This window comes from Camelina sativa, chromosome 13 (genome assembly GCF_000633955.1).
Source record: "Camelina sativa cultivar DH55 chromosome 13, Cs, whole genome shotgun sequence".
Classification (NCBI taxonomy): domain Eukaryota; kingdom Viridiplantae; phylum Streptophyta; class Magnoliopsida; order Brassicales; family Brassicaceae; genus Camelina; species Camelina sativa.
Window position 1 is genome coordinate 9,966,456 of NC_025697.1, and position 14,239 is coordinate 9,980,694.

General features: G+C 38.8%; 3 protein-coding genes across 6 annotated transcripts; all 3 read right to left on the reverse strand.

Moving 5' to 3' along the window:
• On the reverse strand, positions 362–1,842 carry LOC104738100. Its single transcript, XM_010458333.1, has 4 exons — positions 1,227–1,842; positions 901–1,151; positions 507–806; positions 362–454 (listed from the first exon to the last, which is right to left on the reverse strand). The coding sequence occupies exons 1-4, from the start codon at positions 1,840–1,842 to the stop codon at positions 362–364; spliced, it is 1,260 nt and encodes a 419-aa protein (XP_010456635.1).
• Positions 3,719–10,719, reverse strand: LOC104736252. Of its 4 annotated transcripts, none has more exons than XM_010456206.1 (18): positions 10,388–10,719; positions 9,968–10,301; positions 9,613–9,856; positions 9,211–9,476; positions 8,618–8,782; positions 8,382–8,521; positions 7,924–8,313; positions 7,078–7,219; positions 6,868–6,959; positions 6,494–6,556; positions 6,326–6,414; positions 6,176–6,241; positions 5,457–6,086; positions 5,289–5,354; positions 5,096–5,166; positions 4,932–4,989; positions 4,601–4,856; positions 3,719–4,371 (listed from the first exon to the last, which is right to left on the reverse strand). In XM_010456206.1, exons 2-18 carry the CDS (start codon positions 10,240–10,242, stop codon positions 3,926–3,928), a joined length of 3,459 nt encoding a protein of 1,152 aa, XP_010454508.1. In that variant the 5' UTR covers positions 10,243–10,301; positions 10,388–10,719; the 3' UTR covers positions 3,719–3,925. The 4 variants fall into 4 exon arrangements, with proteins under 4 accessions (XP_010454508.1, XP_010454509.1, XP_010454507.1 ...); XM_010456207.1 differs by having other exon boundaries at positions 3,719–4,365; positions 7,924–8,316; XM_010456205.1 differs by having other exon boundaries at positions 7,924–8,316.
• On the reverse strand, positions 11,687–14,152 carry LOC104736253. The gene is made up of 5 exons (XM_010456209.2): positions 13,887–14,152; positions 13,519–13,792; positions 12,897–13,108; positions 12,533–12,800; positions 11,687–12,151 (listed from the first exon to the last, which is right to left on the reverse strand). The coding sequence occupies exons 2-5, from the start codon at positions 13,768–13,770 to the stop codon at positions 11,861–11,863; spliced, it is 1,023 nt and encodes a 340-aa protein (XP_010454511.1). The 5' UTR covers positions 13,771–13,792; positions 13,887–14,152; the 3' UTR covers positions 11,687–11,860.

The following is a 14,239-nucleotide window of genomic DNA, read 5'->3' on the forward strand; positions in this document are numbered from 1 at the left end:
TTACTTTCAGTTCAACATCAAACCATAACAAACCAACCACGTGGATACTAACCTTTCAACTCGATTACATTTCAATAGAGTTCAACAAACAAAACCGTTCATCAAGACTACATTTCAATAGCGTTGTTTCCAATAGTCTTTAACTATTAAACCAACAAAAAATAACCATATCCACAAAAACAAGCAGTAATGGATACCTAGTTAATTTGTAAGTGGCAATGTAAGCAATAGTGTTCCCAATTACATCCACAAAAACCAGCAAATCAGGACACATCCCAGTTGAATACTATCCGCTCCTAAACTGGTTACCTTCACGCCAAGAAACCCAAAATAAGTGTTCTCCGACTGTCTACAGTCATCATTATGGCAACGGGTTCGAACAACTTGATCGATTGGTTCCCGTCATTTTGCACCTACCACAACGATTCACTTTAGTTTTCACGACCCCATTTTTCTGCAAACAACATAACACATCAGAATTAAACGGTTACGATCAATTTGTGTACCTTACCACGAAACATAACAAACGTATACACATTGTGTCCACTTACACGAAACTCTCCAACAGAAGGAATCCTACTCTCTTTTGGACGGCCAGCTGGTCGTCGAGCCTTAGGAGGGTATAAAACACGGTTCTTGATTTCAACAGGAATAACAGCGTCACTCACTTCAGGATTAATTATCCCTTCGTAAGTCCCTCTCCATGTTTCTGTCTTGTAACAGTCACCGACCAAAGTCCCATAAGGGATGCCTTGCGTATCAGCTGCTAACAATGAATGCCTACATGGTATTTTCAGCCTATCGTACTGCTTACAAGAACACTGCTTCATATCAAGCAAAACAAGGTGCTTTCCGTTAAGCAAACCCACCACTTTATAACTCCAACTAGATACTGCCAACTTTGCTACCACAAACACCAACCACGTTCTTCTGCATCTGTTTATCAACCTTCGGCGTAGTCAACCCTCTATGCTTCCCAGCTTTCTTCCGTCTCGCACTAAACCACCAACTTAACATCGCACGAATGTACTTCAGTAGTTCAACAATATGACAGCCTCTCCCCTTTCCTAACACATTGTTCAGAGACTCTGCAATGTTGGAGGTCATCATATTGTAATGGTTCCCTTGGAAATAAGCCCTACTCCAATGAGCTGCTCCAATTTTATCCAGATAAGGGGCACAATTGGCGTTTTTGGCCTTGATTTGTCTATAAATATCTTAATTACCAGTTACCTTGTAGGCAAACACTGCATTCGTCACAAGTTTTGCAAGTCCTTTACTATGAAACTTCGCATTAACATTCCTGGCTAGATGTACTATACAAGATCCATGATGTGACAAAGGGAACACCCTCTTCTTGGCTATGTATATTGAGCTGCACTTATCTGAAATTATGGTCAAGCTCTTACTATCCGCAATGATTCGTTCTAATTTCTCAAAAAACCACGTCCAAGCGTCGTCGTTCTCACTATCCACAACAGCAAAAGCAAGCGGAAAAACCTGGAAATTAGCATCTTGTCCACTTGCTGTCAAAAAAACTCCATTATACTTCCCATTCAGATGAGTCCCATCCACAACAATCACACGCCTAAGCTTCTTAAAACCTTCTATGGAAGCACCAAAAGCCAAAAACATATACAGAAACCTTTCTCTGCCATCTTCAACCACTTCAGTTTTAATATCGGTTACAGTACCAGGATTCGCTTCTTTTAGAACATGGAGATAACAAGGAAGATCCTCGTAAGATTCATCATCAGAACCAAATATTCCCTCCAGAGCCTTCCCCTTCGCCCTCCAACATTTTCTGTACGACGCATCCAACCTCAATTCTTCTAATACCATCTGCTGGAGATCCTAAGGAGCCGGTCCTTTAGTAGGATCACTGTACTTCGCTTTGTACACGGCTGCAATCACCCTAGAGGTCGCTTTCTTTAAGTACTTGTTCCTGTCTCTATTGGGCATGTGTATTCTAGATTAGCTTTTCTGATCACATAGTAGCTTGATTCCTTCATTTCACAAGCTAGTACCCTCCAGTCACACCTATCCCCAGAACAACTAACTACAAAGGACTCTTTCTTGGTCGTCGTCTGCGTAAAGTGAAACATGTTCTTGATGGCGTATATAGCTAAAGCTATCTGACAATCCTCTTTGTTTGCAAATAGCTTACCCTTATAGATACCTTTCCCATCATCCTCAAAATCCAGATCCGGTATTTCTTCCCTAACATACTCTGTGTCGTCAAACAAAGGAGGAATATCAAACTCCTCGTCATCTATATCTTCTAGCTTGCGACCGTCCACTGCAGGACCAGGGACCTGTCCACAATCGTTTGACCACGTGGTTATATGAACATAGTCACCATCAACATTTCCGACCTGTTCCAACCCACCACTTGTCCTCACTTTACTCTCCTCTTTTAAAGGAACAGCTCCCTCACAGTGTGATCAAAACAGGAGTTTGTGTTACACATAACCTCTACCACGTTCACCCGACCAAACTGGTCGCCAATGAAGTTCCCCCAAAACTCTTTATCATAGCTTCTTGGGGTCACAGCTGCATCTGTTACTACAAAATCTTCTTCCTCCTCTACATCTTCAAAACTATCTTCCATTCCGACACATTCTTGCACACAACCTAATTGTGTATTTGTCAAGCCACGGCCAATTCCAACTTGTTCACCATTACTGCCCTTCATCTTCCCCTCTGCCAACTCAGCCATATATTCTTCATCCTCCTGGGTTGTCTCCAAAACCAATGTCTTCGAACCGGCTGTTGATGCATCTCCTAAAAACCTTTCTTCACTACCGCTATTACTAAGTGCACGAGAAGACCCCAAACTACGTTTTTTGCGACTTTCCTCTCTCCAATAGGAATCCTCAGCATTGTCGTTCATTCCTCTCTTCTTAACCTCCTCAAATGTTACAAACAAATTCAACCCACGGTTCTGCCTAAGCATCTCAATATAATACTCAAGACCTAAATTCGTTGTCACAACAACCAGAGGCGTCCTCACCCCCGTCGTCAATTCCATATACGTTGGGATGCGATAACTCAGATTTGCCTTCTTCTCCACCAAACCGAATTCCTCAACAACTGAAACTTCTAACTCTCCTAACGTAGTGGTGGCAGACAATGGAACAACACGCGACAAAAGTTTATTGTCAACTGTGAATACCCAAACACTGTCCTCAGAACACCTCCAGAAACCGGATATTACCACACAACAACGAAGATCTTCACCCTGCATTAAAAATCACAGCTTAATTTCACAGCCATCCACGAACGACATTCAAAGTTGAATTTATACGACCCTATCCACAAAACCTTATAAACCCTACCTGCGCAGCCATGTCTCGTTCATGGGGACAAAAACCCTACCTTCAACTAATGTTTCTTATCCACAAACAATCTTTCATCTTCCAATCTAATAAGCAGCAAACAATCCAACGATGGAAAATAAAACAACATAAAGTAAGATATCCAACGATGGAAAATAAAACAACATAAAGTAAGATAAGTTTTTACTTACCACTTACCTCCTATTTGTATGAGGACAGAAATGTAAAACGGACATAAACACATAAACATTAAACTTGACAAAGTATAGAGAATTTTCAAAGTGGGTATTCCTGAAAAAACTCAACACCAAAATGGGTCTAGGTGCTATTTACCCTATGTTTATTCCAGGGCAAGGGCGACAAAGTATAAACACTTTGAAGATAAAAATGCATATATTATATATAATTTTAAATCATTATTCAAACAATACTCAGCCTCAAGGCTCAAGACAATAATAAACTATTCACTACAAATCTTTATATACAAAAAATTAGAAACATAAATCATAAGAAATTAATACTTTTGGGTGTATGCGTCAGACCAATCTCTTCTGTCAAATGTGTGTTTCTTTTTCTCTTTTCCCTCCTTATCCAAACATAAATGAGAGATCATCCATAGGAACCTCATCAAGCCCTGCTGTATCAATATCCTGAAGACCCTCGAACCAGCTTCCAAGATCTGCCTGGTCGTCTATTTCCTCTAGATCATTGAACGCTAATTTTGAGAAATCGATGGGAGCTTCTTCATCAACTGCACCGTCTCCAGAGGTACCTCCTCGGTTCGAGGTGCCTCTGCTTGCTGGACCTGTTGGGTGACTTGATGTTGTTGTTGATCTTGATTGGTTTTCATTGTTGTTGTTGTTTTTTTCTTTGGGTTTCGGTTTGTTCTTGTTCCTGAAACCATCTTCTCTCTTACCTTGAGCCCCTCCTCCACTAAGAACCGCGCTGTCTATGCTCGTTGTGACTTTGGATGAAGCGCATCCGATTACATCATCTATCAATGCTTCCCTCCTCTTAGTACTAGACACTGCACCTACAAAAATCCAAATACCTCATCAGATTTTCCAACAGGTTTAAAGTGTAACCACTCTCTAACTATTTCATCAAGCGACTTGACCTTTAGTATCTAATACCATACATTTGAATGTGCTTTCGCATCTATCTGAAAAAATCCTATCCAAGTTGTCATACATGCTATAGCAGAATGAACTATTGAAAAATCAACTACAGAACCAACATCTAAAGTTCAGAATTTTGAGTACCTGATCCCTTGGCCTCAGCCTGATGATTAGAAGGTTCATTGAGCGTGTTGCTGGCTGTTCCAGAGCCACCATTTTCTGCTGATTTTGCATCGTTGCTGGGAGAACTAAACAAGATGTCTTGAAGTGCAGGATCAGCAAAACAGCTAAGCCCAGTTTCTTCGAACTTACGACACCTAGCAACTGTCCGCCTGATGAATGACAGTGCTACTTGTCTTGAGATCTTGTTGACTTTCGCTGCTTTACTTCCACGGCATGCCTGTTTCCAGAGTAATATCAATAATTAAGAACCCCATATATATATCATTCATCCAAATAAATGATGGTTTCTTACCATTCTTTTCTTGTGCGCTGCTTCCACCAGATGGTCCATAGCAAGATGCTCAATTTTCCTGCACGTAATCCTTAAATCTTAATAAACATAACTTAATCCTTAAATCTTAATAAAGATAACTTTTTAACTTGAAAGATAATACATATGAAAAAGCCAAAGCCAACCTTTTCTCAACATCTTTCCCCTTCTGGATGGTAAAATTTAGCTTCTCCAGCTTTTTCTTCTTGTTTCGGATCTAGTATTGGTAAAAAAAAAACGGAATATGAGAACGGTTACTATGCGTCAAGGACGAAATTTTTATGAAGATCAGACAAAAACTCTTGCTAGTAACGAATGAGATATTTGTTTTGCGTTTACCTGCTGATAAATGCCTTCCTTTAACTCCATAACATCAGTGCTCATAGTTTCTTCAGCCAGATCAGGCTGTGATAAAAGAAAAATGGAAATAAGTAAACAAGAAGAGTAACACGTTTTTTTCTTTTGCTCAAGTTCTTGACAGTTTAATTGACTGGAGAAAAAACTTACCATTGCCTCAGGAAACACACCAATGCTCTGTAGTTCCAGAAGAAGTCGCTCATCCAAAGACATAAGTTGATACTGGGTGTCAGATACTGGGAAGTTGGGAATGTTCACTTCCCTAGCTTGCAACTGGCCCAGATTATTTGAATATGTCTCATTGCCAAGTGTACCGTCTGAATGTGAAAGATCATCGTCCCCAATCCACTGTTCATTGCTATGGACCGATATAGACATGCTACCATTTCTGAAAGGATTAGACACAACACTCCTCTCACTGGAAAATCTGTCAAACAAACAACTCTTAGGGGTCTGAAAATCCCCACTTGACTCTACTTCAAATTCCATTCTGTCTCTCTCTCTGAACTCGGTGTCGATATAGGTACATGAACCACAGTGAGAATCATCACTAGCGTAATGAAGAGACAGGTTCTTCCCTCCATTGAATTGTACAACTTCTTCTCCATCATCTTCCTCAATTAAGGCAGAAAGTACCCTCTTATACAACGGAGTGCTCTCGTTCAATTTTCTCATGTCCAATCTCTCAAATGAAAGACCAGATACACACGATGAGGTTGGACCTGAATAGTTAACAATTCCCTCACCAGGACGATGCAGTGCTTTGGGCACTTTAACACCCTGAAAAAAAATCTCTTTCATTCATGCCACATTCAGATTATAAAATGAGACTATAAAACAAGACATTGCTGCAGAAGTTTGCAACTTACCAAGATGTTATAACCTTCTAAGATTGCCTCTGACAGAGATTCATCGAGTTCAACAGCAAAATTCAGCTGTTTTTTGGATAATCAAAAGTTAATAAAGAGTTGGCATCCTAGAGAGAAGTCAAATATGATATACTATATCTCGATTATTACCTGATCCTTCATGTTTTGCATGTCGTCTGCATTGACGGCAGCAAAGATGTGGTCCATCTTCTTCCAAAACTTACCAGAACAAGCAAGATCTACAAAAAGATTTTTCTAGTTAGAAGGACATTTGTGGCAATAAAACTTGAAAGACATGGCATAGGGACGGATGAATACTTGCTGCCTTCCGTGCCGAATTGGCTGCTGCAAAAATATCTTCACGATCATCATCAGATTCACCTGAAAAGCCAAAAAACCAATTGAATTCATGCTTAGGAACTGACACCATCAGAAGCACGAGGTGCTCTTCAGATAATTATACAGCTAGCATGAAGAGGTTACATCCAACTACCACCACTATCCTGATAGAAATTAAATACATCCCGTTGTACAAATCAAAATAACTGAGCAAGAACTACAAGTTACCAAACCTCAAATATTCAACGTAAGTCGCGTTCAGGATATAAGTAGAACCAGAGCATAGTTGGGTAATACTATCCAATAAACGTGATAAAGATTGGAACTCGAAATGCAAAAATAAAAATAACTACCTGTAATATCTGAAGGAGTATTGGCATTTGAGGCAAGCCGAGTAGTAGGTTTACGATCTTTAACCTTTTTCGCAGGTGGACGCCCATATTTGCTGTCCAGAGAGAGAAAGAAGGTTAGAACAATTGGTCTTCCGAATTTAAGAGTTATATACAATATAATATTTTGAAAGTAGAAGGGTAAGGAAAAGAACTGAATTAGGTATAAATCACCTTCTATTCTTATCTGAAGCATTCTTGATGTTGTGAAGAGGCTTCTCTACTGGTAAATTCTCCGACTTAACCATGATAGGATGAAAGCCAGGAGTTGTCAACGAGGAAACACTTTCGCTCTTTCCTTGCTTCCATGTACCACCTCCTTTATGACTGCTTTGAATCTTATTCTTCCTTATCGGAAGTAATAGCGACCCTGATTTAGGAGTTGTGAACAAGTCACCACTCGCAAAAGCACGCTCTCTGGTTTTGTTGTCTCCAGCTCCTGAGTCCTCACTTTCAGATAACCCATATGGCGATGAAGCATTCCTCAAATCCCTTTTCATTTTTAAAGGGCTACTATCAACAACTGAGAGTGACGGGGTGGTTCCAGGGGATGCTCTAGGACTAAAATCAGATGTTGCAAAACCTTGAGCTGAGATCTTGCTTTCAGCATGCTTTATTACAGGTGAAATAACATTTGTTCTCCTTGTTCGAGAATTCTTATGCGGTCTCTGGCCAACCCATTGAGCCATTGCATGTGTAGATGAACCTGCTGGAAATGGAAGCGTTAGCTTATTCCCATAAACATTACAGCTACTGTATTTAGACAACACTAACCTTGTAACACACCGGATGGGGAATCAGCTTTGGATGAAGAATCAACACCAACAATGGCTGCTGTTCTTGGAGCCCTAGAAACCTTTGCTTTCAATATTGCAGTAGAGCTGTTTGTGGGGCTGTCATCCAGTAAGTTTCTCCTGGATATGCACAATTATGCATTTATAAGTCACGTGAACAATTTGCTATTATATAGAAGCAAAATCTAGAACATAAAGCTTGAGGTATCTACTCACTTANTACCACCTCCTTTATGACTGCTTTGAATCTTATTCTTCCTTATCGGAAGTAATAGCGACCCTGATTTAGGAGTTGTGAACAAGTCACCACTCGCAAAAGCACGCTCTCTGGTTTTGTTGTCTCCAGCTCCTGAGTCCTCACTTTCAGATAACCCATATGGCGATGAAGCATTCCTCAAATCCCTTTTCATTTTTAAAGGGCTACTATCAACAACTGAGAGTGACGGGGTGGTTCCAGGGGATGCTCTAGGACTAAAATCAGATGTTGCAAAACCTTGAGCTGAGATCTTGCTTTCAGCATGCTTTATTACAGGTGAAATAACATTTGTTCTCCTTGTTCGAGAATTCTTATGGGGTCTTTGGCCAACCCATTGAGCCATTGCATGTGTAGATGAACCTGCTGGAAATGGAAGCGTTAGCTTATTCCCATAAACATTACAGATACTGTATTTAGACAACACTAACCTTGTAACACACCGGATGGGGAATCAGCTTTGGATGAAGAATCAACACCAACAATGGCTGCTGTTCTTGGAGCCCTAGAAACCTTTGCTTTCAATATTGCAGTAGAGCTGTTTGTGGGGCTGTCATCCAGTAAGTTTCTCCTGGATATGCACAATTATGCATTTATAAGTCACGTGAACAATTTGCTATTATATAGAAGCAAAATCTAGAACATAAAGCTTGAGGTATCTACTCACTTATTGTTTCCTTTGGCTAGCCTCTGCTCAGCAAGTACTGAACGATCCCTTGCAATGGAAACAGTTTCCAACTCATTCCTGGATAATGCAACCATACCTGGACTGTCTGGCTCAAATGAAGTATCAAGTCTGCTAATTCCACTCACCCCGGGTGAAGATTTCGATCTGCAACAAATTAGCCACATTATGTTTTCAATTACTTCTTCAAATCTCTTATCTATCAAGCATTATAAAATCATTATGCTAAAGTAAGATCTACCGAAGCAAATTCAAGATGAAATCCAGTTTAAATGAGAAAATTGAAATCTCAGACAGTAACTTAAATAGCTCATGGACAATATAAACATGTAGCATATCATAGCTCAGTTAGAAAAAAGAGTAGGATCCCCACTAGAACATCATGAATCATGCAACAACAACCAGTAAACAAACGAAACATTCTTTACTTTTAGGTCCACTTATGTCCCCTGGACTATAATATAAGTATTAATATCCTCACACAATGTTCAATGTTATATGTCCAGATTCCTTTAAGTTATACTTTAGCTAACCAACAGGGATAACTACCAAGTTTACTAATCATTAATGCACACCTGAAATTCTGGGTGTCACAAGAACGCAACTTAGAGTCAGTTGTTGGCTTCGGCTGCATGACACGTTGATCAGGATTCATAACTCTGTTTCCTAGAGTAGCAACAGACCGTTTCCTTTTCATTCTTGTCTCCCATCCTTCACCACCAACAGGTAATCTGCGTATCTTCTCTTCTATTCGCACTGGTTCTCCAGACAAACTTGGAGGTGAATCAGATCCCTTTTCAATAACCTGCTGCCTTGCAAGGGCAGACATTCTACTATCCCCCTGAAAGCAATAACAGGCAGACACCATTATAAAAACAGTGACGTGAGAGAAATGCTTGTGGAACACACTAATCGATTATATGGTATTAATAACTAATAAGCACCCTATAGATCTAAAGTAAGGTATAGATACAAACCCGCAAATCAGCGACGGTGGTACGAGGACGCTTGTTTAATCCAAGCATCTTTTTCCTTTCCTCGGATCTTTGAGCCACCATACTGTCTTGTGTTCTAGGAACCTGGTTCCTGACCTTATCAAAGTTTGCTGCGTCCATTCTCTCACCAGGTGGTATATCATTTCGTCGTCGTTTCTTTGAACTTAATGTCTCTGCGTATTTGTCCAACTTGAATATGGATTCACTTAGTTTCTTCGCTAGATCCCTACAAGGAAACACAAGGTTTTAAGAGAAGCAATAAGTCCTAAGCCAAATTCTATCCAACTATGTAATGATTAATCAATGGCCACAACAAATAAATGTTTACAGTACATACCCAGCTTCTCTGGAAGTATCAAGAACACTTTCTTTAAAATGCTTGAGCTCCTCAGTTGCTACAGGTGGAGAAGGTCTGGGATGAGACATCCCAAAAGAAGTATCTTCTGATGAAGCCCTACTAGGGACACCAAGAACTCTTCTAAGCTCTCCTGAACGAGTATAGCTTTGATTACCTAATCTAATCGGTTCCAATGCCAAGACTTGAGACAAATTCGGGGTATCAGATGACAATCCTATGGTACCCCTGCTCAAATTGTTACCAGAACCTAGCATTATTAGCCCCCCTTTGGTCTACTTCCTTGCTTCACACACAGTAACAAGAAACTCAAAACCTGATACCAGAAAAATAGAGTTATTCTTCAATCCTCAACTAAAAGGAAAGAAACCCAATTCTGAAGAATCGGTGAAAAATTCTTACCTTTGCATCTAAGCCCAAGCCATAAAATCAATACAAACAGCCTCGAAAACCCTAAAATTCTACAACACCGCCGTCGAATTCGATTTCCCCGACGAGAAATTGCAAAACCCTAGAATCGCGGAGAAGAACCCAAAATTAAAGAAAAAAAGACACGGGGGAACTTGAGAGCTATATCGAAGCTCCGAGAATCCCAAAGCGTAATTTTTCAGACAAAAAAAAAAGACCAAAGCTATGTAAGAGTTTCAACGAAGTCAAGCTTTGCTTTTGTTGTTGTTGTTGTTGTGGAAGATCAGAGGAGAGGGAAAAAGAAAAAAGAAAAATAGAGAGGAAAAAAAATCCCTTTTGGTCAACTCTCTTTGCTTATTGGCCATTAATAACATTTATGTACAAAGATCGATGACGTCATCACCACTCTCTCTCTCTCTCTTCGTCTCAGTTTCACACGGCTTTGACCAGTAGTGTCATTTTCATGATGTTTCTAGTTTCTACTGAGTTGTTGTCTAACTCTTTTTAATTAAAAAGGAATACCAAAGTTTTATATGGTTTGTGATATTTTTTATGGAGGTAGATTTGTGATTTATTTTGTATATAGGAGATTCACTTCTGTTTTGTTTAGACATGGAGTTCAGATTGATAACAAAACGATTCAAAAAATTTAACGGTTACAAAGAAGTTCGTAAGAAATAGTGGAAAAAAATGGATGAATTCAAAAATAATGGTCAAATAATAGTTATGATTAGTAACAAACGGTTAAATAGTATAAATAGCAAGTTAAAATTTAAATTGAAATATTTTTTAAAACTCATTTAAGAAGATAACCGTTTCAATTGAAAATCTAACGGTCTTATTCCAACCACTCATTTCATTCGCGTTCTTTTTTAATTGTTCATCCGACTGGTAACCAAATTAATGGTTGATTTTTCCACGCCCCTTAGTTATGCTACCAATAAAAATTTGATTTATTTTCAAGTTTACAATCTGTTAATTATTTATACGAAAATTGGACAACTATATTCTTGGTAATTTTAGGGTGAAAGAAATCAAAAACGTTTTCTCAGTAGAAAAATTCACTCTAATTTCAGTTTGGTACATGTAGACTTTGATTAAAGCTGATGAAGTGTTAAACACGAATTAACCATATTGTGTGTAGTATACACTGAACCACTGATTATAAAGAACCTATAAAATAAATCCGTCGAGTTTGTATTATATTTTACCAAGAAAAGATAAAAACGCTTAGTTATTTAGCAATATTGATATCCGAGTATTCTAATTGCGGAAGATAAAGGAGTATATAAATTGTGAAGACTTAAGAATATGACCTTAAATTAATGACTTTCAATAGGTTTTCATTTCAGTTACAAACTTATATAATATGATAGTCCATAAAATAAGCCAAGTTTTTAATAGCATCTATTACAATTAGTTTAGGACGTTAAGATATCTTTCTGTAGAGATATAGATGATCATCACTCAGTCAACAAGAAGCGCCTTTATAATGTCTACACATTTCTCCTCCTCGGCTGTTAGAAGATGTCCATAACCTAAGACCTCGTGGTACTTAATCCATGGAAGCTTTTGTGAAATATATCGATTGATTTCGTATGGAATGATTCTGTCTTCCATCGCTTGCCACACGTGGACCGATCCTTCGCCTTCCGGGAACGGGTTTTCCAATTCAGTCGGGTCGAATTCCCATGTTGCAAATCCAGCCATCATGTCCCGGTGAAGACACTCGTGGTCTCCTTGTTGTCGGACCTTTTTCTGGGGTTTGAACCGATCATTAAACAACATGTAGGGTCAAACTGTAAAAAAATCTAAAGACACATGACACTCGCTGACAGAAGAAACCTATGGATCTAAAACCTTACTTGTTATTTCCAATTTGGCCATAAACTTCTATATGTTTTATTTAACCCCTATAATTTAGGACAGAACCAGCCCATCAGGATTAAATTTTCCACTATGGCCATGAACTTTTTATCTGTTTTAATTTGGTCCATGAACTATTTTCAAATGTACAGTTTGACCCTGAATGTATCCCAGACTTCAGTTTGACCCATGTTAATTCGAAACTAAGCCGGTCACACTTTCCAATTAGCTCTATTATTGTCATAAAATGGAAAGAAAAAATTAGCTTATTACCATGGCAGGGTTTGGATGCTCCATTTTCTTCTTTATGACGACCAAATCTTTATCGCTGCATAACGCATTGTTCCCCGTGATCATACTCGAAGACGGAAACAGTTTTTGGGTCAGCCACCAATATAACAACCACGGAACATAATGAGCCACTTTAAAGGTCCACTGGTCTTTCGTTGGCATTAGCTTCAACGCTTTACTCAATTTGTCTTGAGGCACTTTAGTCCACCAATAGTTCACAAATGGAACCACTAAGACTGCTCCAGCTAGTCTATTGAACCCCAACAAAAAAAATAAAAAGGAACATTAAATAATGAGGCAGTAGAAAAGTGTAAAAAACAGAACACAACTTTGGAATCTTTATTACCTGTGGGGAATGTATTTGAGGCAACTGTAAGTCGAGTAAGCACCAAGTGATATACCAAGAACGTAGAACTTTGGTCCGATCTTGAGTTTATCGGCGAGTTCTTGAATGTCGTATGCTTCACTCTTAACTGTGCGTGATGGGTGTGGATCACTTTCTCCATATCCTGCTCTGTCGTAGAACAAAAAGTATATCCCAAGTTCCTCAATCATATCCTGCAAAAAAAAAAGTAGAAAGAAACTAATTGTTCATTGCAATTTTTAAGGTTGTGGTGGTTGCTTCAAAACTCAATTTTTTTGCTTTTGCGTCTACATGTGAAACTGTGAAGTGATTTTCTATCAAGACAAAAAGTATTTCAAAACTCTCATACGGCGTTTAGTTATTTCTTTGTTTGCATTTAATTAGCGTTTACCGATTGAAAAAAAAAATCGTCTAATGTAACCAAAGATAATAAATTCTCATTTGGAAAAAGTTACCAAAAACCAAAAATTAAAGAGGAAAACAAAATATATCCTCTCACATGTGAAAGCAAAAAACAAAAAAACTATGAATATATAACTAAAATGGTGAAAATGGGCATGTGACAAGTGCGAGAGTTAAGTAGAAAATGAGAGACTAAAAGTACCTTAGGGATGGGAAATTCACTGTCTTTGGAGCTGTTGAAGCCATGAGTGACAATAATCTTGTAGTTAGCACTGGCTCTATCAACTCCAGATTCTCTATAGGCAAGATATCGTCCATCACCGAGCTTGATTCTGGGAGAAGTAACCGGAGGACCGTGTGGAACGCCGCAGATTCGTGGTGGTGGAGGCTTTAATGATCGGTAAATGTAGCCTATAAGGCAGACGAGGATCGCAGCCATCACCGAAAGCATCATTCTTAATTGTTATGTATCTAACCTGAAAATAATTTCAAGATTAATGGTGATATATACTTAACAAGAAATCCAAATTTAGATCTGATAAGAAAGAAAGAGATCAAGAGAGATGAGACCTTTTGAGGAAAAAAAGAGTGAATAATTAAGACTTGAGATGGGGAGATGCTTTGTAGTATGGTTAACCACCTAATGATCTCATATTTATACTAGAGAAAACCATATTTGGTAAAATTTTACAAAGTAGTCTTGAATCAATGTATTGAAAATCCAAGAAGTTATCAGTGTATCATGAAAATAGTAAAAGAGAGAGATGAGTGAGAGAGAATGAGAAAGAGACACAATCACCGTCAAGAGTGGAATCCACTTGTTGACGTTGCAAGACAGTAGGGAAGGATGGTTGTGTGTCGTACGCATTATTGTGACGTTGACATGCGTAATTTGCTGTCTTATGATCCCAATCTTTTTGAAT

Bases quoted from the DNA above. Each gene is read 5' to 3' on its own strand.
- LOC104738100 (XM_010458333.1), bottom strand. From the start codon at position 1,842: ATGGTATTAGAAGAATTGAGGTTGGATGCGTCGTACAGAAAATGTTGG. The intron at 807-900 runs GTTGGCAGTATC...TCTTGTAAGCAG, and splicing joins TTGGTGTTTGTGGTAGCAAA to TACGATAGGCTGAAAATACC. The intron at 455-506 runs GTACACAAATTG...TGTTGTTTGCAG, and splicing joins TTGTTATGTTTCGTGGTAAG to AAAAATGGGGTCGTGAAAAC.
- LOC104736253 (XM_010456209.2), bottom strand. From the start codon at position 13,770: ATGATGCTTTCGGTGATGGCTGCGATCCTCGTCTGCCTTATAGGCTAC. The intron at 12,801-12,896 runs GTAATAAAGATT...GGGGTTCAATAG, and splicing joins CTCAAATACATTCCCCACAG to ACTAGCTGGAGCAGTCTTAG. The intron at 12,152-12,532 runs GTAATAAGCTAA...TTCAAACCCCAG, and splicing joins AGCATCCAAACCCTGCCATG to AAAAAGGTCCGACAACAAGG.
- LOC104736252 (XM_010456205.1), bottom strand. From the start codon at position 10,242: ATGCTAGGTTCTGGTAACAATTTGAGCAGGGGTACCATAGGATTGTCA. The intron at 5,167-5,288 runs GTAAACGCAAAA...TACCAATACTAG, and splicing joins AGGAAGGCATTTATCAGCAG to ATCCGAAACAAGAAGAAAAA. The intron at 4,372-4,600 runs GTACTCAAAATT...GGATTTTTGTAG, and splicing joins GGCTGAGGCCAAGGGATCAG to GTGCAGTGTCTAGTACTAAG.